The 20,890-nt window shown below is 37.1% G+C and overlaps 1 protein-coding gene across 16 annotated transcripts in view; it reads left to right on the forward strand.

Moving 5' to 3' along the window:
- The window catches only part of ZNF638 (zinc finger protein 638), a 139,236-nt gene that overhangs the window by 95,000 nt on the left and 23,346 nt on the right, over window positions 1–20,890 (forward strand). For 10 of the 16 annotated variants that reach the window (XR_006301006.1, XM_043603632.1, XM_043603639.1 and 7 more), the window contains 7 exons: window positions 8,740–8,790; window positions 11,543–11,614; window positions 13,046–13,132; window positions 13,390–13,458; window positions 13,843–13,883; window positions 16,250–16,381; window positions 18,644–18,772. Coding sequence is in view for 15 of the 16 variants with exons in the window: in XM_043603632.1 (XP_043459567.1) it covers window positions 8,740–8,790; window positions 11,543–11,614; window positions 13,046–13,132; window positions 13,390–13,458; window positions 13,843–13,883; window positions 16,250–16,381; window positions 18,644–18,772 (581 nt within the window). In the remaining variant the exon portion in view is untranslated. The remainder of the gene's footprint in view (window positions 1–8,739; window positions 8,791–11,542; window positions 11,615–13,045; window positions 13,133–13,389; window positions 13,459–13,842; window positions 13,884–16,249; window positions 16,382–18,643; window positions 18,773–20,890) is intronic. The other 6 variants (XM_043603633.1, XM_043603630.1, XM_043603635.1 and 3 more) reach the window with 3 other exon arrangements.

Consider the following 20,890-nt stretch of genomic DNA (forward strand, 5'->3'; position numbering starts at 1 on the left):
CAAACTTAAATACCATTCTTCCTCTTTTCATCCAATCCGTGGCTGATTCAAACTAGTTCTCTCGCAAATCTACCTCAAACTATGTCTTTCACTATTGCTGCATCACACCTGTAACTGTTTTAATTGCTTCACATTTGAATTTTGAAGGTAGCCTCCTGACTGGTATTTATATTCCACTCTCTACTTCATTATTCACACTGATGCCCAGAAGTCTCTTGAAGGCAGATCTGATCATTCCACTTCTAGTGACCCACAGGGGAAAGCCCAAATTCTTCAGCGTTGAATAAATGACCCTTTACGCTTGTCCCAGATTACTTTTTCAGTGTCTTGTCACCTGTATGCTGTCCATTTGTTTGGAATTGTCTGAATTCCACTTTACTTACTAAGCACTTGTTATATACCTGCTTAAGTAGGTGCCAGGCCTTGTGCAAGGTACTAAAGATAGAAAGTTAATTACGACTCCTTTTTTAGGGTGGAGGTGGAGGAAATTCCAATTTATTTTTTAAGGCCCATCTCAGATATAACTTCTTTGTGATACCTTCTCTGACTCACCTAGGCAGTTAGAAGCTCCCAATTCCCTTCTAGTAATACTGGATACATTGAGTGAGTGACGTGGTATTGGTAGTTTGTTAAGTCTATCTCTTTTACTTGGCTGAGTAAGGGAATATTTGTAGGAGGAAGAATACAGGGACACTGAAATTGAGTTTATATTGTTGCGGCTGAACCCGTGGGAAAACATAGCCATAATTTTCTAGTTTGTCATCCTTGATTTAATGATGTTTTTTGTGTAAGATTTTATTGGTTTAGTTGTTTGTTTGTTTTTAGTAAATGTATCTTATTCTTTATGCTTTTCAATTCCTAGATGAAAATGACTTTTCTTTTAGGAAATAAAACATGAACAAATGAAAAAAAGAGAAAAACCAAAAAACAAACTCTTAACTATAGAGAATAAGCAGATGGTTACCAGAGGAGAGGTGTATGGGGGGAGGGGTGAAATAGGTGAAAAGGATTAAGAGTACACTTATCTTGGTGAACAGTGAATAATATATGGAACTCCTTTTTTTTCCTAAGCCTGTTTTCTTCTTTTTTAATGTTTATTTTTGACAGAGAGAGAGAGACAGACAGACAGACAGACAGAGCACAAGTGGGGAGGGGCAGAGAGAGAGGGTCATAGAATCCGAAGCAGGCTCTAGGCCCTGAGCTGTGAATACAGCCCCACACGGGGCTTGAACCCACGAATCATGAGATCATGATCTGAGCTGAAGTCAGACGCCTAACCAACTGAGCCACCCAGGCGTGAATATTATATGGAACTTCTATATTGTATTCCTGAAACTAATACAACACTTGATGTTAACTACACTGGAATTAAAATTAAAAAAAAAAAAAAAGGGGAGTGACTTTCAATCCTTTATTTCCCCAATAAAAGCACTCGATTCAAATAGTTCCCACATCGGAGTTCCACAAACCTTTAAGGGAGCAGTAAATCTAGTTTGATTTCAGCTATCCTGTGGCATTCAGAGGAAAGGAAAACTATCTTTAAAACTGGAGACGGAGAGAAGGGAAACAAGAAAAAGCAGGCTAATATGGACATCAGTGCTGACAGAGACACTATATGCCTATCAGAAGGGTTAGACAAAATCGTAACACCAAATGCTATTAAGGATGTAGAGAAAGTTGTAAGTTGCTATTGGGAATTTAAAATGGTACAGAAAAGAGTATTGCAGTTTTTTTTAAGTTAATGAATTTAAGTAATCTCTGTACTCAACATGGGGATTGTACTCATGACCCCAAGATCAAGAGCCGCACTCCCTGCTGACTGAACCAGTTAGGTGCCCAAGTATTGCAGGTTCTTAACAAAACTAAGCATATGCTTATGATAGCACCCAGTGGTTATGCTCTTTGGGCATTTATACCACATGGATGAATTACATTTATAAAAGACCTCTTCACACAAAACCCTGTGCGTGAATATTTTTAGCATCTTTAAAAAAATTTTTTTTTTAATGTTTATTTATTTTTGAGAGAGAGTGAGAGAGCATGAGCAGGGGAGGGGCAACGAGAGAGGGAGACACAGAATCCAAAGTAGGGTCCAGGCTCCAAGCTGTCAGCACAGAGCCAGATGCAGGGCTGAAACTCATAAACTGCGTTTAATTAACATACAGTGCAATATTGGTTTTAGGAGTAGAATTCAGTGATTTATCACTTACCATACAACACCCAGTACTTCTCACAACAGGTGCCCTCCTTAGTATCCATCACCCTTCTAGCCCATCTACCCACCATGCTCCATCACCCCTTAATTTGCTCTCTAGCATTTAGAGTCTCTTGTGGCTTGTTTCCCTCTCTTCTCTTTTTGACCCCCTTCCCATATGTTCATCTGTTTTGATTCTTAAATTCCACATATGAATGAAATTATATGTTGTTTGTCTTTCTCTGATTCTAGCTCCATCCAGGTCATTGCAAATGGCAAGATTTCATTCTTTTTGATGGCTGAGTATTATTCCAGTGTGTGTGTACATACGTGTACACACACACGACACATCTTTATCTTTTCATCAGTGGATGGACATTTGTGCTCTCTTCATAGTTTGGGTATTGTTGATAATGCTGCTATAAATGTTGGGGTGCATGTGCTCCTTTGAATCTGTATTTTTGTATCCTTTGGGTAAATACCTAATAGTAAAATTGCTGGGTCATAGGATAGTTCTATTTTAGTTTCTTGAGGAACCTCCATACTGTTCTCCAGAGTGGCTGCACCAGTTTGCATTCCCACCAACTGTGTAAAAGGGTTCCCCTTTCTCCACATCTTTGCCAACATTTGTTTCTTGTGTTGTTACTTTTAGCCATTCTGACAGGTGTGAGGTGGTATCTCATTGTTAGGTTTTGATTTGTGTTTTCGCTGGTGATGAGTGATGTTGAGCATCTTTTCATGTGTCTATTAGCCATCTGGATGTCTTCTCTGGGAAAGTGTCTATTCTAATGTCTTCTGCCCATTTCTTAACTGTGTATTGCTTTTTGAGTGTCGAGTTTATAAGTTCTTTATAGATTTTGGATACTAACCCTTTATCAGATAGGTCATTTGTAAATATCTTCTCCCATTCCGTAGGCTGCCTTTTAGTTTTGATTGTTTCCTTCCCTGTGCAGAAGCCTTTTATCTTGATGAAGTCCCAGTAGTTCATGTTTGCTTTTGTTTCCCTTGCCTTCGGCAATATGACTCGTAAGAATTTGCTCTGGCCAAGTTCAAAGAGGTTGCTACCTGTTTTCTCCTCTAGGATTTTGATGGTTCTCTGTCTCACAGGTCTTTCATCCATTTTGAATTTATTTTTGTGTATGGTATAAGAAAGTGGTCCAGTTTCATTCCTCTGCACGTTGCTGTCCATTTTTTCCAACACCATTTGTTGAAGAGACTGGATTTTGTTTTGTTTTGTTTTTAATTGTTTAATGTTTATTTTTTTGAGAGAGATGAAAGAGAGACAGACTGTGAGCAGGGGAGGGGCAGAGAGAGAGGGAGACACAGAATCTGAAGCAGGCTCCAGGCTCTGAGCTGTCAGTACAGAACCTGATGTGGAGCTTGAACTCAAGAACCGTGAGATCAAGAGCTGAGCCTAAGTCAGACGTTTAACCGACTGAGCCACCCAGGTGCCCCTGAGACTTTTTTTTCCCACTGGATATTCTTCCCGGCTTTGTCAAAAATGAGTTGACCATATAGTTGTGGGTCCATTTCTGGGTTTTCTATTCTGTTACATTGATCTGTGTTTGTTTTTGTGCAAGTACCATACTGTCTTGATGATTACGGTTTTATAATATAGCTTGAAATCTGGAATCATGATGCTTCCAGTTTTGTTTCTCTTTTGCAGAATTGCTTTGGCTATTTGGGGTCTTTTGTGGTTCCATACAAATTTTAGGATTGTTTGTTCTAGCTCTGCAAAAAATACTGGTGGTATTGTATAGGGATTGCAATAAATGTGTAGATTGCTTTGGGTAGTATAGACATTTTAACAATGTTTGTTCTTCCAGTCCATGAGCATGCATGGAATGCTTTTCCATTTCTTTGTGTCCCCTTCAGTTTCTCTCATAAGTATTCTATAGTTTTCAAAGTATAGATCTTTTACCTCTTTAGTTAGGTTTATTACTAAGTATCTTGCTATTTTTGGTACAGTTGCAAATGGGGTTGATTCCTTGATTTCCTTTCCTGTTGCTTCGTTATTGGTGTATAGAAACACAACAGATTTCTGCACATTGATTTTGTATCTTGCAACTTTGCTGAGTTCATGTATTATTTCTAGCAATTTTTGGTGGAGTCTTTCAGGTTTTCTAGAGTATCATGTCAGCTGCAAATAGTGAAAGTTTGACTTCTTCCTTGTGGGTTTGGATGCCTTTTATTTCTTTTGGTTGTCTTGATTGCTGAGGCTAAAACTTCCAGTACTATGTTAAATAGCAGTGGTGAGCATGGACATCCTTGTCTTGTTCCTGACTGTAGGGGAAAGTTTCTCAGTTTTTCCCCATTGAGGATGACATTACTTGTGGATCTTTGTATATGGCCTTTATGATGTTGAGGTATGTTTCATCTATCCCTACTTTGTTGAGGGTTTTAGTCAAGAATGGAGGCTGAATTTTGTCAGAAGCATCTTTATTTGTAATAGCCAAAAACTGGAAATAAGTCAAAAGTCCTTCAGTGGGTGAATGGTTAAATTGTGAGGTATCTGTAGCATGGAATACTACTCAGCAATAAAAAGGAACAAACTATTGATACGTGCAGCACTCGGATGGATTGCAGGGGAATTACACTGAATGATGAAAAAAATGGGTCTCATAGAGAATAGATTTGTGGTTGTCAGATTGGGGAGTGAGGCAGGTGGCTATTTCTATAAGTGGGTGGTAAGAAAGATCCTTGTGATGGAGCTTTCTGTATCTTAACTCATGGTCACAGTAATCTACATGTATATGACAGAATTTCATAGCACTAAATACATGTGTAGAACTGGGAAAATGTTGGTAATTGTATTAATGTCCGTTTACTGTTTGTGATATAGCATATAGTTATGCCAGATATTACCATCAGGGGAAACTGGGTGAAGGGTGTATGGGATCTTTCTGTATTATTTCTTACAACTGCTTATGAATTTACAGTTGTCTTCAAATAAAAAGTTAAATGTTTTTTTTAATTTCTTTTTTTAATGTTTTATTTATTTTTGAGAGAGAGAGAGAGAGTTCAAGCAGGGGAGGGGCAGAGAAATGGAGACACAGAATCTGAAGCAGGCTCCAGGCCCTAGGCTGTCAGCACAGAGCCCAACGTGGGGCTCAAACCCACAAACCATGAAATCATGGCCTGAGCCGAAGTCAGATGCTTAACCGACTGAGCCACCCAGGCGCCCCTCAAAATTAAATGTTTTTAAATGCTGTGATAAAGCTATCATAATAAATTAAAACTACAGAACAATTTCATTTAAGAGTATTGATGTAAAATTTTAAATAAAATTTTAGCATATAGAGGCTGTGAGCACATTAAGTGAATAATATGCTATGCCCAAGAAGGTACTGCATCAGAAATTTAAAAGTGTTTCAAAATTAAGAGATCTGTTAAAATAGCTCACCAAATTAAATAGAGAAAGATAAATGCTGAGATCGATATTGGTAGAATTCAACATCCACTCCTAAGCATCAAAAAACAAAAAAATTTTGGGGCACCTGGGTGGCTCAGTTGGTTAAGCATCCGACTTGGGCTCAGGTCACGATCTCACTGTCCGTGAGTTCGAGCCCCGCGTCGGGCTCTGTGCTGACTGCTCAGAATGTGGAGCCTGTTTCAGATTCTGTGTCTCCCTCTCTCTGACCCTCCCCCGTTCATGCTCTGTCTCTCCCTGTCTCAAAAATAAATAAAACGTTTAAAAAAAACAAAAACAAAAACAAAAAAATTCTTAAAGTAGGCAACTGCTTTCTTAATATGATAGTGTTTTGTGTGTATATACTTTTGCTCATATTCATATGAACATACACATACATCAAGTCAAAAGGCAGCATATGTTTAATAGTGAGGCTAGTAGAAATGTCTCCATTAAGGGAACAAAGGAAGGGATACTCATCATCAGTTCTATCAGTTAACATAAATATTGTTTTAACCCTAATAGTCACTAGCCAGTGCAAAGTCAAGAGGCGTAAAAATTTGAGAGTATGTTACAACATTATTATTTGCAAATATGCATGTATTATGGAAAACCTAAGAGAGTCTACTGAAATGCTGTTAAATCTAAAAAGCAAAAAATAAAAAGGGGGCATCTGGGTGGCTCAGTTAGTGAAGTGTCCAACTCTTGATTTTGGCTCTAGTCATGATCTCCTGGTTCTCAAGATCGAGCCTGATGTCGGGCTGTGAGCTGAGCATGGAGTTGGCTTGGGATTCTCTCCCTCTCTTTCTGCCTCTCCTCTGCTCATGCTCTGTCTCTCACTAATTAGCCACCTTATTAATATAAGGTTTCAATTGTTTTATTATGTAGAAAGAATAACCACTTACATGTAATCTAATAAAACGTTCCATTTACAATAATAAAAAGTACAAAAGATACGAAAGGAAAATTTTAAAATACTACTGAATGGCATAAAATAATGATTAAGTGAGAAAACCGTTTATTCTTTGATAGAAAGCCTTTCAGCATTATAATGTGCCTGTTTTCTTATATTAGAACATAAATGTTATGGGGCGCCTGGATGGCTCAGTCTGTTGAGTGTCCTACTTTTGATTTCTGCTCAGGTCATGATCCCATGATTCGTGGGTTTGAGCCCTACATTGGACTCTACGCTGACAGTGTGGAGCCTGCTTGAGATTCTCTGTCTCCCTGGCCCTCCCCCACTTGTGCTCTCTCCCCCTCTCAAAACAAATGAACCTAAAAGAAAATAAATGTTATGAACCCAGTAAAAACGCCAGTAAGATTTTTTAAAATTCAAGTATAGGTGTCACACAACCATTAAGATTTTTATTTTCTTTTAAAGTTTACTATGTTGTTGGCGGGGGAGAGGGGAGGGGAGAGAGAATACCAAGCAGGCTCTGTGCTCTCTGTGCTCTCAGTGCTCCCAGCCTGATGCTGGTCTTGATCTCACAAACTGTGAGATCACGACCTGAGCCGAAATTGAGTTGGATGCTTAACTGAGTGATCCAGGTGCGCCCAGCCATTAAGATTTTTAAACCTGATGGGGGCGCCTGGGTGGCGCAGCCGGGTAAGCGTCCGACTTCAGCCAGGTCACGATCTCGCGGTCTGTGAGTTCGAGCCCCGCGTCAGGCTCTGGGCTGATGGCTCGGAGCCTGGAGCCTGTTTCCGATTCTGTGTCTCCCTCTCTCTCTGACCCTCCCCCGTTCATGCTCTGTCTCTCTCTGTCCCAAAAAAAATAAATAAACGTTGAAAAAAAGAATTGGAATAAAAAAAAAAAAAAGATTTTTAAACCTGATGAACTAATTGTTTATATATAAATAATACAGAGTGGACGAGAAAATTCTGCAAAGGAAGAGTGATTAGGACAGACTAGCACTAATGTATTAATATATATTACAAAGGAAAGAAAAACTGAAAAGAAAATCATTGTTAAAAGTTACAGATAAAATACCTTACAAAGGTAAAGTTTCAAAATAGTTTCATGTAGTTGCACAAATAGACAAAAGGTCAGTAGTACAGAAAGAATCTAGAAATAGTCCCCAGATCAGATGGAGCATCAGTAAATCATTATGATAATATTTTTAATTAGCAAGGAATTATTCATTAGTTATTCATTAAGTTAACTAGCCACTTTGTAAAAGTAAAGTACTTTAATGGAAAATATAGATGGATCAAAGATTTAGTGTGATACATAAGGTGGTAATTAAAATATTGAAAGAAAATGTGGAGTTTTTTTGTTTTTTTTTTAATTTCAGAGTGAGGACTTCCTTCCCTATCAGGAAAACATTTGATTACATAAAAAGTATTTTTACCTAAGTATTTTGCATAACTTTTAAAAAATTGTTACCTGTATGATACAGATGAATTTTCTTCTTCTTTTTTTTAATGTTTATTTATTCATTTTTGAGAGAGAGAGAGCATGTGCTTGCGAGTATGAGCAGGAGAGGGGCAGAGAGAGCGGGAGACAGATGATCTGAAGCAGGTTCCGTGCTGACAGCAGAGAGCCTGATGTCAGGGCCCAAACTCCTGAACCATGAGATTATGACCTGAGCTGAAGTCTGATGCTTAACCGATTGAGCCACCCAGGCGCCCCCAGATGAATTTTCTTAATATATAAAGATCTCTTAACAAATAATGAGAAAAACCTCAACAACCCAAAAGATAAGTTGGCAAATATTATGAATAGCAGATCACAGAGAAAAATATAGTGTTGAATTCAACATGTGAAAATTAACACAACTTGACTCCTATTTAAAAAAATAAAAATTAAACCATACCAGTTTCCATTTCAGTTTTGAGTGATTAATAAATTATCTACTATGTGTGGTAATGGAAGCTCCACTGTCGTGGGCTATTGATGGGAATATCAGTTGGTACAGACTTCATGCAGGGCAATTTAATATAGTTAAAATTGAAATCTTTGCCTTTTTTCTCATCACCTCCATATCTCACAATTTATCTATATAGTTCCACAAGTATACAAAGATGAGTATAAGGATGTTTCTTACAGTGTTTTTTCAGTCATTGCCAGGTTAGGTCTTTCCTAAATCTATGTGATATTATTTGTAATGTGTCTTTGATATATTTTTCTTACTAGCCAAAACTGGACAAGTTAAGACATCTGGAACCAAAGTAAATAAATCTTCAGGTATGTTTTTTACTAGAATTCTAGACATATTAGTTAACTTTAAATTACTTATCTTGGATTTCATATGACATAATATTTGCTGGGTGTATACTAATTTTTTTAAATTTATAGTCACCTAGAAATTCTGAGAAAGAGATTTAGTAGATATGCTCCTTCTTTGTAGTAATTAGTAAAATAAGATAATTGGGAAACTTTCTCATGATGAATATTAGAGATAATTCCCCTCTTTTTTATTGAAGTCTTCTCTCTGGTTTACTTTCTTTTGTAAAATAACTCTGATAACAGCAAATTATGTTTTCAGTTTTTATGGACTATAGTGGGTTTTAATTATTTTTTTCTCTTCTATAATTATCCTCTCTAGTTCTCCTTTCTATTAAATGTTGGTTAGTTTAGGGTCATCTTTTTAAATGGATAGAGATCAGTGTATTAAATTATCTTCTCTGTAATGGTAGAAAGGAAGCAGGTTGTAGTTGGGAAATACCATTGTTAGTGGCAGAGCCAGAATTTTCATAGAATAGTTTCTTCAAAGCAATAATCTGAGTGGGTCAGGAAGCTGGAAGTCTTGTTTTGAGGATGCATTTATTTACTCAACAGTTTGATATTGCTTTGAGAGTGAGTTTATGGGAGTTTTGGTGGAGACTTGGGGGGAATGGGTGTTAAAGCTGCTTAGCCACTCCTTAACTGTTGGAAATTAATTCTACATTTTTTCTCCCTTAAGTTCTGATAACCCAGCCAGAAGTAATAAGTGGATTGACCTGTTATAATATAGGGATAGTGAAAGAAATACGTAAGGGCTCTTTGGGGCTCAGTGTGTTAGAATTTGAGATTGACTAAGAAATGACTAGTTAGGTGATACTTTATAAGTATTGGTATTAATCTTTTTGAGCAATGGTTAGGGTCTGTATTTGGATATAAAGGGTGAATTTGTAAACTATTTCAGTTGATTTTTGTGCATATCTATAATTGTTTTATTTGTATGGTAACTTCTCAAAAGCACGATCATGTTCTCACAAGGGTTCTGTAAAGTAATCATGGCATTTGCCACCCTTGTTTATAAATGGGCAGATGTGCACAGAAATTGATTCATGCCCTAAGACTTAACAGTTTTTTTAAGTTCATTTATTTATTTGGCGGGGGTCAGAGAGAGAGGGAGGGAGGGAGGGAGGGAGGGAGGGAGGGAGGGAGGGAGGGAGAGAGAGAGAGAGAGAGAGAGAGAGAGAGAGAGAGAAAGAGAGAGAAAGAATCCTAAGCAGGCTCCACACGAGCAGCTGGAGCCTGCCACCGGCCTGAAACTCATGAAACACAAGATCATGACCTGAGCCAAAACGAAGAGTCGGACACTTATCCTGCTGAGCCACCCAGGCCCCCTAAGACTTCACAATTTAATTTGGAAGTCAACTTGATCTACTGACTTTTTTTGTTTTGTTTTGTTTATTTTTGACAGAGAGACAGAGCATGAGCAGGGGGGCGCAGAGAGAGAGGGAGACACAGAATCTGAAGCAGTGTCTAGGCTCTGAGCTGTCAGCACAGAGCCCGACCTGCAGCTCGAACTCACAGACCACGAGACATGACCTGAGCTGAAGTCGGATGCTCAACCGACTGAGCCACCCAGGCGCCCCATGACTTTTTTTTTTTTCTAACGTTTATTTATTTTTGATAGAGACAGAACGTGAGCAGGGGAGGGACAGAGAGCGAGGGAGACAGAATCCAAAGCAGGGTCCAGGCTCTGAGCTATCAGCACAGAGCCTGATACAGGGCTCGACTCATGAACTGTGAGATCATGACCTGAGCTGAAGTCAGATGCTTAACTGAGTGAACCATCCAGATGCCCCTTAATCTACTGACTTCTGATTCTGGGCTTTTTCCTCATAATGCAACCTTGGTAGTTAATGGATCCTAGTTTTCAGAGCTAAACCTCCTGTTGCTCTCTGAATGGAAAGGGATTTGTTCTCCGGTGATCTTTTCAGTGCCGCTTTGATGATCACAGTCTTTACACATCATCCTTGAAGAAAAGCAACAGTAATGTGTATGTATAAAAGGTCAGAATAATTTAAATAGTCCTGTTCACATAGAGCGCACCAGGTATGAGTCATAGCAATCTTACTGTAGCCTAGCCATGATTGTAGGTATTCTTCAATGCTTTTCAATCAACTGGAATCCAAGTAAGCTTGAGCTGGGAGACCCTAACTATAACTGATTGTGGAACCATTAAAAGCATTATGGGATTTTTTTTTTTTTAATATTTGTTTATTTTGTGAGAGAGAGTGGGTGCAAGGTTGGGGAGAGGGGAAGAGGCAGAGGGATAGAGAGAGAGAGAGAATGAATGAATTCCAAACAGACTTCCTGCTGTCAGAACAGACCCTGATGTGAGACTCTGTCCCATGAACCTTGAGATTATGACCTAAGCTGAAACCAAGAGTCAGACACTTAACCAGCTGAGCTACGCAGGCACTTGGTATTGTTTCTGTATCCTTGGCAGTTAGTTGATCCACACGTTGAGAGATTTATTTAACTTGCCTGAATGCTATTTTTAAGTACCTCACTGGAGAGATGAATTCTAATTTTATTGATTTTTTTTTTTCTCCTGAAGGAATTAATCATCCTTGCTAGATTTAGAAAATGACCTGTGCCCCAAAGATGATACCATTATGTGTTTGGGATAAAATGTTCTGTCACTCATATTCTTTATGAAGTTCTTTGGGGATCGTTGATACCAATTAAATCAATTTTGACTATAACTTTTGTTATTTAGGGAAATCAGCTGGTTCTGTAAAATCTGTGGTAACAGTAGCTGCTAAAGGTAATAAAGCTTCAGTCAAAACAGGTAAGACTATTGGGAAGGAGAGGTTTTATTAAGTTCTTCTTGCCTTAGAGAATATAACAAACATAATATCAAAAGCAAGCTTTATACTCCTATAATTTGTAGTATCTAATAACATCTTGAAAAGTTTAGTAGATACTTATTTAATATTTAAAACCTGACATGTAATGGGACTTTGAGTTTTTGGTATATTGATCCTTGGCAGTGTGTGCCATTGCAGATACATTTTTGTGTAAGAAACTTTTTTTTTTAAGTTTATTTGTCTATTTTGAGAGCGAGAGAGAGAGAGCGTGCGTGCAGACAGGAGGGGAAGAGAGAGGGGGAGAGAGGGAATCCCAAGCAGTCTCTGCAGTATCAGCACAGAGCCCAATGCAGGGCTTGAACCCACGCCTGATGCTCAACCGATTGAACCACCCAGGTGCCGCTGTATTGGAAGCATTTTTTTTTTTAATTTTTTTTTTTTTTAACGTTTATTTATTTTTGAGACAGAGAGAGACACAGCATGAACGGGGGAGGGGCAGAGAGAGAGGGAGACACAGAATCGAAAGCAGGCTCCAGGCTCTGAGCCATCAGCCCAGAGCCTGACGCGGGGCTCGAACTCGCGGACCGCGAGATCGTGACCTGAGCTGAAGTCGGACGCTCAACCGACTGAGCCACCCAGGCGCCCCTATTGGAAGCATTTTTAACAGCTCTGTGATTACAGGTTGCTCTGTCACTTCCCCCTACAAATTGTTTAATCTTTATTTTCTCAGATTTTAGAGCTGTCACTTCATATTACCTTCCCTACCTTATATATTTTTCTATTTGTTACTCCAGAAAAGATTTTTCTTACCCTGTAAAAAGAATGTGTTTCCTCCATAAAGAAAGGAATGTAACATGTTGAAACTAATATGACCTGTTTATTAATATATAGAATTATTTTATTTTAAAAAGTGGTTTTTTATTTATTTTTGAGAGAGAGAGACAGTGTGAGTGGGCAAGGGGGGAGAGGGAGACACAGAATCCAAAGCAGGCTTCAGGCTCTGAGCTGTCAGCACAGAGAGATGTGGGGTCTCAAACTCATGAACTGCGAGATCATGTCCTGAGCTGAAGTTGGGCACTTAACCGACTAAACTACCCAGGCACCCCATATAGACTAATGTTAAAGAACCTTTGTACAAATTACGAAATACGATTTTTTTATGTGTGATCATGGTGTGCTTCTACCACTGGGGGGATAAATCTGTGGCTCATTACTGATCATCAGTAAGAACTGTATCTCATTTTAAATTTGCTTTTAATCTTACTGGTAAACAGATATAAGTGGGAATAATAAATACATGGAAAAGAACTGCTTTTATAATGTTGGACTAAATTACTTCTACGTGTTAGTATGAAACATGCTAAGTGATTGAACAGGTCCCTAGAATAATAGTTCACTTCTACTTTTAAAAGCAAAATCTAGTGGAAAGAAGTCTCTAGAAGTCAAAAAAGCTGGCATTGTCAAAAACAAAGACACCAACAAACCTGTCATCGTACCAGGTAAGCTTGAAATGCTTTCTTTTAGTGCTTTCTTTACATCTTCTAGGTGTATGTTTAGAGTGTATTTTGAAATTATTACTTTAAAATCTTGAAAGGGATTGTTTTGTTGTTTTTCAAAGAAAAACCTGTCTTAGCTCTGACCTAAATCAGGTCAGCCTAAGGAAACTTACGTGACAATTTAAGCTCCTGTTTAGATTCATTAGTTTAATTATATTAGTATGCTTTTCTAGACTATTAAAGCAGACTATTTCATGCAGAAAACTCTGAAATAAAGACCAGTGTGGAAGTCAAAGCCACTGAAAATAGTGCTAAAGAAACGGTTTCAGGTAGGTCAATAAAATTTTTATTTTGTTCTCTTATGTTTAAAGATGGAAGATTAAATTTGAAGAAAATAGGGTATTTAATTTTGTGTCAGATATAGTTAATATATTTTTTTAAATACGAGGTTCATACCTAAGTGAAATTTAAAATATTGTGATTCAGATCTACACCCTGTCTCTTGATTATTCTGAAGTTTTGCTCTTAGAGGGAATAAAATGAAACATATTAATTTAAAAACCATTGTTCATTCTATAGCTGCTTCCTTAAATTTTCTAGTATTTTGTCAGTTGTGTACACTTCCATGCAGTTACTATTTAATCCAATGTGGAAAAAGTGAGAGCTTGATAATATATATCTGCATGAATTCTTACTTTATTTTGTATCTTAAGAAGCTGCTGTGGAGGCCACAGAAAATGAACAAGTCAACAAGGTCAGTTTTTATATTTTACTTATTATTTAAAAGCTTAGGAAATTTTGACACAATATGTTTTTCTTATTATAAACCCAGTAAAAAATGTACAGGATTTGGCATGGTGAAAAATCTATCATTTGTGACTTTTTAGATAGGGTTTGAGTTGCAAAATAAGTCATAAAAATTTAGGTGCAGGTTATTAATAAAGGTACATGTTTTTGAGGTTTACCTTTCACTGAGAAAAAAAAAGTTAGGCCAAAATGGGCTTTTGAGTAGAAAAACCAGTGGTGTAATTAGAACCAGTAGAATTTTTTGAAGTCTGTTTTTCTAGAAGCAAATAGGAGATAAGTTAATGTTTAGAATACCAGTTCTGTGTGTTTTCAGAATAGCGAGTGGAATTTGAGATTTTATTTGAGGGCATAAAGTTTGCTTTATTGTTTTCCTGTGGTTAACATTTGTCATTATGAATGTATTAAAATCCTGTTAATGTAGATTTTACTGGTTAAGGTCTTGAGATCATTCAGATGCTAAGCATTAAGTTTATTTTTGACTGGTAGATTCATTCTTCAAGTAGTAACTAAGTAGTATGTATCTTACTGTTGTTTCAGGAAGTTTTTTTTTTGTTTTTTTTTTCTTTTCTTTTTTTGAGAGGGAACACAAGGTGGGGAGAGGGGCAGAGAGAGAAAGCATCCTAGGCAGAGCTGGACACAGGGCCCAATCCCACTACCCTGGGAAATCAAGAGTCAAGATGGTCAACCAACTGAGCCACACAGGCACCCATGTTTCAGGAAGGATATTTTAAAGCACAAATAGATTGACTTAAAGACTTCAAAAGGAACATTTATGAACACAATTGATGTGCTAGTTAAAAATCATTCTCAACTTACTTATAAAAAGTATAACTTCCTGACACCCCTCCTCCTTTTATTTTTCAAAAGAAAAGTTACAGATTGTCCAATTTACTATAGTATACCTTTGGGGATTTTCTCAACATTCACTAAAGGAAAAATTGGCATTGATGAGAGTCATTTGAAGAATAAAATAGATCCGAGAGAAGAGAAGGCAGAAATGAAAGTATTTATTTACTTTGTAATGGGAATTGGGCTATAGGGAAAGGTTCCTAAGAGACGAGGTAAGCTTTTTAATATTGCCTAAAAGATCATTTTATTTGGCGAAATAAAAGGATATGCTCTGACTTGGAGGTTGGAGATGTTAGCAAAACATGGCACAGGAATGGCAGAGCATGGAGGGTGTTGTCAGAGACAAACTGGTGTTTTAAAGTTGTATTTTTATTTTTGTTATTTTTTTTTTAATGTTTATTTTTGAGAGAGAGAGCGTGAGCAGGGAGTGGCAGAGAGGGGGGAGGGCGGAGGATCCTAAGTGGGCTGTGCACTGAAGGCAACGAACCCAATGTGCGCTGTAACTGATGTGGGTTGGAACTCATGAACCCATGAGACCATGACCTGAGCCGAAGTCGGATGCTCAATCAACTGAGCCACCCAGGTGCCCCACTTGTATTTTTATTTTTTAATTATTTTTAGCTTTTTTTAAAGCTTTTGTTTACATATTTTTTAAAGTTTATTTTGAGAGAGAGTGTGTGTGAGCAGGGGTGGGGAAGGGAGAAAGAATCCCAAGCAGAGTTTGATACTCAGTGCGGAGCCCAATGTGGGGTGCAAACTCATGAACTCTGAGATCATGACCTCAGCCAAAACCAAGAGTCAGATGCTCAACCCACTGAGCCACTCAGGTGCCTCCCAAGATTTAATTTTTTTTAAATAGTTTTTTTTTTCTTTTTTAATGTTTTTATTTATTTTTGAGAGAAAGAGAGACAGAGCATGAGCAGGGGAGTGGCAAAGAGAGGGGGACACAGAATCTGAAGCAGGCTCCAGGCTCTGAGCTGTCGGCACAGAGTCCGTCACGGGGCTCGAACTCATGGACTGTGAGATCATGAGCTGAGCCGAAGTCGGACGCTTAACCAACTGAGCCACCCAGGCGCCCCCCCAAGATTTAATTTTTTTAAAGTAATCTCTATACCCAGTGTGGGGCTCAAACTTAACAACCCCAAGATCAAGAGTTGCATGCTCCACTGATTAAGCCAGCCAGGCTCCCCTTAAACTTGTATTTTTAAACAGTGGTTGAAAAAAAGAACTAAAGGCTTTGACTCGATGACACATGGTATGAATGAAATTATGCTATGTACTTAAAGAGAGGAAATTTGCATTTTGTTTTGTTTTTGAGGTTCGGACCAGACTTCTTAAGTGATAAGATTTAGTATTAAATGCAGTCAGTTTAAATACCATAACAAATGATCTGCAGCATAAACTTAAGTAAATATAGAAGCAGTTAAAGAAATTTGAATGTCAACTCTTAAATTTGTTTTGAAGGAAACAGAGGAAATGTGTGTGGTACTTATTTCTAATTTGCCTAATAAAGGATATTCTATAGAAGAAGTTTACAACCTAGTAAAACCATTTGGTGGTTTAAAGGATATTTTGATTTTATCATCTCATAAAAAGGTAAGCGTTGATAATAGCTGTTCATGTTGTCTGAAGCACATTTTGAAAATAAGCTCACAAAATGAAAAGAAAAGGGTTTAAAGGCAGCACCTCAAAATAATTAAGCCATCTCAACCTAAGGGATTTTTAAAATATAAAACATATCCCGTATTTTAGTGTTATTGTAATCTGACGTAGTTTTTATGATGGGGAGGATGGCTTAATAAATGTGTCAAAATTTTGCCTAAAATTTTAGTCTAAATAAAATATTTTATCTTCGATATGTTAATGCAGTTTTATAATGACTTACAAACTTGCATAGCACTTTTTTACTAGTATTCCTGGTATTTTACCAATTGTACTCAAATGGGAAGTAACCATTCTCAGACAAAAATGTCATCAATACTTAGAATAACCTAGGTTATATTTGTGTTTCAAGTTTTCAGGAATTAGTACATACTACTTTTGTAATTTCAAAACAAAATGTATTGTTTATAACTTGTGGAATGTACTTTACAAGAGGTGAGATTTTAGGAAAGTTTAATGGAAACACCACTCAGGTGATTAGAAGTGGTGTTCTTACATTAGAAAGGAGTTTGTGATCACTAGAGATCTTTGGAAGGTTATATATGTTTGATGGTAGTTGGAGCCAGTTTGCTTAAGAAAACGGAAGAGGAGAGTGAATGCAAGTTACATGCAATTTCACATTATATTAAAAGTAGATTATTTGAATGTCTGCACACCTTTATAAATTACTGAAAACCAATGAATTCTGCACTTATAAACAGGTGAACTTTATAATGTATAAATTATATTTCAATAAAACTTTTTATTTAGAAAAAAGAATAAAAGGAAGGAGAGTTTTTTTGTTTTTTTTTTTTTTGAGAGAGAGTATGTGTGAGCGAGGGAGGGGAAGAGGGACAGGTAGAGAATTTTAAGCAGTTTCCACGCCCAACACAGAGCCCAGTGTGGGACTCGATCTCACATCCGTGAGATCATGATCTGAGCTGAAATCAAGAGTCGGATGCTTAACTGATTGAGCCACCCAGGCGTCCCAGGAATGATTTTTTAATAAAAGAATTTTTTAATGTGAGTACATTAAAATCAGGGGAAATTGTGGGAATCTGGAAATGAATAATTCAGATTCACACTTTGCATCATATACCAGAGTATGAGTAGATACTTTAAATATAAAATCAAATACAGAAAATCTAGACTTTTATCTGCCCAATTTTGATTAGAGTTGACTAGAGTTATTAACTATTGGGAGATTTAATACTTTTCTAGATATTATGTAGAAAAATACCAGTTTCAGTCATATAAACATTTCAAACATTTGTGGTTTAAAATGAACATAAAGCAAGATGTAAATTAAAAACTAAAAATATTCTAATTATTGTAATAGGGAAACAAAGATTCATACCCACATTATGCTGTAAAATATTAAAAGTTCAATAAATAAAATGGCAAATGAGCCAAAGAGATAATTCTTTAAAAAAAGAATTATAGGGGCGCCTGGGTGGCTCAGTTGGTTAAGCGTCCGACTTTGGCTTAGGCCATGATCTCACAGTTCGTTAGTTCAAGCCCCGCATGGGGCTCTGTGCTGACAGCTCAGAGCCTGGAGCCTGCTTCAGATTCTCTGTCTCCCTCTCTCTCTGCCCCTCCCCCACTCATGCTCTCTCTCTCTCAAGAATAAATAAACATTAAAAAAAAAAAAAGAATTACAGCTGTGAACAAATATATGGAAGATTTCTATCTCATTAACTCCAAGACATGTAGAAGAATGTTTAGCCTATTCATTTAGCCAGGGATGAAAATTAAAACCAAAATGTGTGAAACTACGAATTTCACAATTAGGAAAACTGCAAAATCAAAAATAACATGGTAATTTGGTTCTTTCAGTTCTCATATTTCTCATATTTTACCAACCATTAAATTTATTTACTTAACAAATATTTATTAAATGTCTGCTATATGCCAGATACTACTCTAGGTACTAAGGATACAGTAATGAATAAGATAAATAAGATTTTCCTTAATGTCATTTACTAGAATGTCCACTCTTATTTCTCTCTTTACTATTGCCTTATAAATGCAGTCATCCATTCCTTATGGTTGTAATATTGTGAGTCTGTTGGCCTCGCTTTTGAGGAATGCCTTTTTTTTTTCTTTAAAACATTTACTAAGTTATTCAATTTATTTGACTCTTAAGTATTAAATCTTTTCAAGAAAAAGTAACTTAAGAAATTTATTTTTTTGTTCTTGTAATTTCTATTTTAACAGGTATTTATGGAAGTAAATAGAAAATGTGCAGATTCTATGGTAAAATTTTATACCTGTTTTCCAATATCAATGGATGGAAATCAGCTCTCAATAAGTATGGTTCCTGAAAACATGAATATAAAAGATGAGGTAAATAATAGACTTCCCATCAGTTTTTCTACAAAATTATAAAATTTTTAAATTGGATTTATTGTAGTCTGTTAAGTGTTTCCTGGCTTGCTTCTTCAGGTTAATGTTTTTTTGAGCCATTGAGAAAGCTTCCTTTTCCTTCATAATCTCCCATTCCATTGTTTGACAGTTACTTCCATATTGAGGGAATCCAACCCCTCATATATTTTAGAATCGAAAAAGAGTTGAAAACTATCTGTAGACAATATTCTTTTTTTTATGTTCGTTTATTTTGAGAGAGAGAGCACGTGTGAGCATGGGTGGGGTCAGGGCAGAGAGAGAGAGGGAGAGAGAATCCCAAGCAGGCTCCATGCTGTCAGTGAAGAGCCCGACTTAGGGCTTGATCTCAGGAGCCATGAGATCATGACCTGAGCTGAAATCAAGAACAGGATGCCCAACCAAGAGCCACCCAGATGCCTCGACAACTCTCTGTTCTCGTGTTACTGCTGTTATCAGCCCTCCAGACTAGAATCCCAGATGTTATTTTTGAGTTTTCTCTGGTTTCGCATAATCTGTTTTGTATATTTTAAGTCATAAATATTTCTGGGGTTTGTTCTCTCTTCATCCCATCCATCATTGCTTTGTTTCTTAAAAACTCCAACTAGGGGTGCCTCAGTGGCTCAGTTGGTTGATCGTTTGATTGTGATTGTGGCTCAGGTCATGGTTTGTGCGTTCGGGCCCTGCATTGGGCTCTGTGCTACCAGCATGGAACCTGCTTGGGATTTTCTCTCTCTTCCTCCTTCTGCCCCTCCCCACTTGTGCTGTCTCTCAAAATAAATAAACTTAAAAAAAATTAAAAAACAAAAAACTCCAGGGGTGCTTGAGTGGCTCAGTTGGTTGAATGACTGACTCTTGGTTTTGGCTCAAGTCATGATCTCATGGTTTGGGAGTTCAAGTCCCGAGTTTGGCTCTGTGTTAGCAGTGCGGAGCCTGCTTGGGATTCTCTCTCTCTCCCTCTCTCTGTCACTCTCTCTCTTTCTTGATAAATAAGGAAAAACAACAGACCCAACAAAAGTAGTTCTTTATGTCTTCTAACTTTAGTTTTGTGTCTTAAAACCACAAAGTCATGAGACTGACATAAAATTCAAATCTGTCCAAATTCAACTGATGTAGAAACCCTTCACTGTTTCTCTGTGGCTTATAAACATTTATTATCAACTGCTAAGAGATAATATCAGTTATCTATTAGGAAGCACAGTTATTAGAATCCCTGGAGGAAAGTGGAAATGGCATATAATTTGAGAGAACCTTTTGTTGAAAATCACTCTGATGTAATTGGTGGTATTGTTTTATATGTGTCAGTATTCTTTTGAAAAGGAAAAACAAAGTTAAGAACCAGAGGCTCTGAAGATAAAGTTCCATTAGCTTTCCTTTCCCAGCTTTGACATTTTTGTCTTATACCAGTCTTAGCCTTCTTTATAATTCAACAGCACTAAATAACTGTGCATTTAATACTCTTCACTGTTTGTTTTTTACTAGCCTAAATTTCTTTTTTTTTCTTTCTTTCTTTCCTTTTTTTTTTTTTTTTTTTTGGCATTTTTTCTTTTTGAGAGAAAGTGTGTGAGTTGCATGTGGGGTGGGGGCAAAGGGCAAAAGAATCCCAATCAGATTTCACACCCATGATGGAGCCAGAAGCGGGGCTTGATCCCACCACTATGAGATCATGGCCTTAGCCAAAATCCGACACTTAACCAACTGAGCCACCCCAGTACCCCTACTAGCCTATATTTCTGTTCTTCCTTATCCCCTACTTTGCTTATACACTTTTCACTTTGTAATTTGAATTCTCTTACTGTCTGCTAAAGTAATTCTCTTATTCCTTGTATGTGAAGTTGAATGTCCTCCCTGACACCACCTTATTAACCTTTGATGTACTTATGGGAATAGGAAGAATTGAAATGTATTAAGGTGGGACTTGACTAATTTGCTTAGGAAGAAGGAAAAATTTTTAGAAGGAAAAATTTAGAAAAATTTTTAGAAGGAAAATTTTTTTAAAAACTTTTGCTGACTTCTTATTTTATGAAATAATTCTTAATGTTTATTCATATAGGTTATTTTATTATAAGCCTTGACTAAATA

The sequence above is a fragment of the Prionailurus bengalensis genome, chromosome A3 (assembly GCF_016509475.1).
Source record: "Prionailurus bengalensis isolate Pbe53 chromosome A3, Fcat_Pben_1.1_paternal_pri, whole genome shotgun sequence".
Classification (NCBI taxonomy): Eukaryota; Metazoa; Chordata; class Mammalia; order Carnivora; family Felidae; genus Prionailurus; species Prionailurus bengalensis.